Below are 1,997 nucleotides of genomic sequence, written 5' to 3'. Positions count from 1 at the left end.
TGGCACTACTTGCATTCTAATGGACAACTTAGCGCATTCGATGCTGTTCATCACAACTACATCCATATTGCTCATATACAAGGCCTTGGTTCTGACTTTTACACTTTCTCTAGACTCGTTTCTTATGCTTTCAAGCTTGGAGAACAAGTTCTTCTTCGCATTCATGCTTGTTTTGGGAGTTATGAAATTGCATTATCTTCTCCTCATGCATTGGTGGCGACAACAATAGACTGCAAACGAGGATTCAGACTATTTGCTCCTCACAGATGCTGAGAAGGGTATTGAGCGTGAAAGAGAAGTGATATCTGTTGATCCTTTTAATCCGGATGCATGGTGCCTAGTGTATCGTTCTGGTGGCACTTTTGAGTGTAGGTGGCATCAATTTACAAGCGACCGAACAGTGTACTATGATTTGGAGGAACGAAGCTGTCATGTAACAAATTAGTGCTCGACATTTTTGATGTGGTTTGAGCCTCTTTGGGGGAATCCTCTCCTAGCTTGACTTGGACTTGACTGTTCTGTGAAAAGCAATGTCAACTGTTATCAAGAGATGGAAACAAATGGAAAGAAGAAAATGGAATGCAAAGGGAAAGCACCCGCAGATAGATTGACTGCCATAAAAAGTGCCCAAACCAGCCATTCTACCTTTTGTTACCCCAAAATGCAGGACAAAATTCTTGGACATATTATCTATTTTTTGAGGATTTCTTTGTTATGGAGTATGGGACCAAGTTCTCAACTTGTTTCATGGACTAGCCATTTGGGTTTACGGTATTGTAGCCTTCTTCATTGCTTTTTGGGCCTTTCCTTTTCGTTTACTTGGATTCTAATCAGCCTTCATTTCCCTCTCTCGTCCAATTCTTTCTGTAGCTTTTCCTTCTTCTCCCCAAACTACTTCCATTTCTTTTTCTGCCCTGTACCTATTTGGAATATGGTATACACTATGTAGTTTGATGGGTGTAGTTTCAATGATTTTCAAGTGAAAGTGCTACACAATGCAAGAATTGCTATCCAAAAATTATCGAAGAGCTGATATACTTGTATTTCACTCAAACTTTAAACGAGATGTGAACTTCATATTCAAATTCGTTTTAAACTCGAATATAAAATTCTTAAACTTTACATAATTGGGTCAGATAAATCCAAATGCCCAAAATTAAATGCCCATTAATGCCACCCCTATTCCTTCTGTTTTGAAATCATCGTAACAAGAATATTAGTAAATAAGAAGGAAAGACATGCACTGAGCCTATCTTTAAAGCATCTGAAGCTTAAGTTCACATTTAAATAAATAATCTAATAATAGTAAACATAATTTATTCTTAATAAATGCATGAAGTCATGACATGGAACATTTATAAAAGTAATATGTGAGGAGAGAAACATGAGAGAGAGACAAAGGGGAGAAGAGAGGAAGGAAGGGAAGGGCAGGGAGGGAAGGGGAAGGAGGAGAGAGAAGTTGGCCAAGAAAATGGAGGAGAAAAGGCAACAAAACTCAAGTCTAAGTCAACACAAGTTCCTTCAACAATGTTGCACGTCTCTTTTGATCTCTTTCTTGGCCATTGTACCTTCAAGTCAAGCTTTCGACTATGGCAAAGCCCTCTCTCAAAGCCTCCTCTACTTTGAATCCCAACGCTCCGGCCGGTTACCTTACAATCAAAGAGTCACCTGGCGCCACCATTCTGGCCTCACCGACGGCCTAGAACAAGGGGTAAGGATTCCATTTTCACCACCACCTCCATGTACACTAAGAACCCAATGTTTCTTTAGCATCAAATTTTTCATTTTTTCTGTAAGAAAAATGATTGGATTTCGTCATGTTTAGCAAGTAGAGCTATTGTTTTACGTTGAGACATGATTGCAGTGTATAAGGTAACTTGTTGTGTATGAAAAGGTGGACTTGGTGGGAGGGTACTACGATGCCGGAGACAATGTGAAGTTCGGCCTGCCGATGGCATTCACCATCACAATGCTGTCGTGGGGTGTCATCGAATATG

At 39.9% G+C, this 1,997-nt stretch overlaps 1 protein-coding gene across 1 annotated transcript in view; it reads left to right on the top strand.

The window, feature by feature from the left end:
• Nucleotides 1-1,408: 1,408 nt before the first annotated feature.
• The window catches only part of LOC110418904 (endoglucanase 11-like), a 1,529-nt gene continuing 940 nt past the window's right edge, over nt 1,409-1,997 (top strand). Inside the window, exons 1-2 of the mRNA XM_021431724.1 lie at nt 1,409-1,711; nt 1,895-1,997. The exon at nt 1,895-1,997 is cut by the window's right edge and continues 110 nt beyond it. Coding sequence (XP_021287399.1) covers nt 1,472-1,711; nt 1,895-1,997 — 343 coding nt within the window. The 5' untranslated portion in view covers nt 1,409-1,471. The remainder of the gene's footprint in view (nt 1,712-1,894) is intronic.

The sequence above is a fragment of the Theobroma umbraticum genome, unplaced genomic scaffold, assembly GCF_002168275.2.
Source record: "Theobroma umbraticum cultivar Fairchild unplaced genomic scaffold, ASM216827v3 scaffold_67.0, whole genome shotgun sequence".
NCBI lineage: Eukaryota > Viridiplantae > Streptophyta > Magnoliopsida > Malvales > Malvaceae > Theobroma > Theobroma umbraticum.
This window is presented reverse-complemented; position numbering and strand designations above follow the sequence as displayed.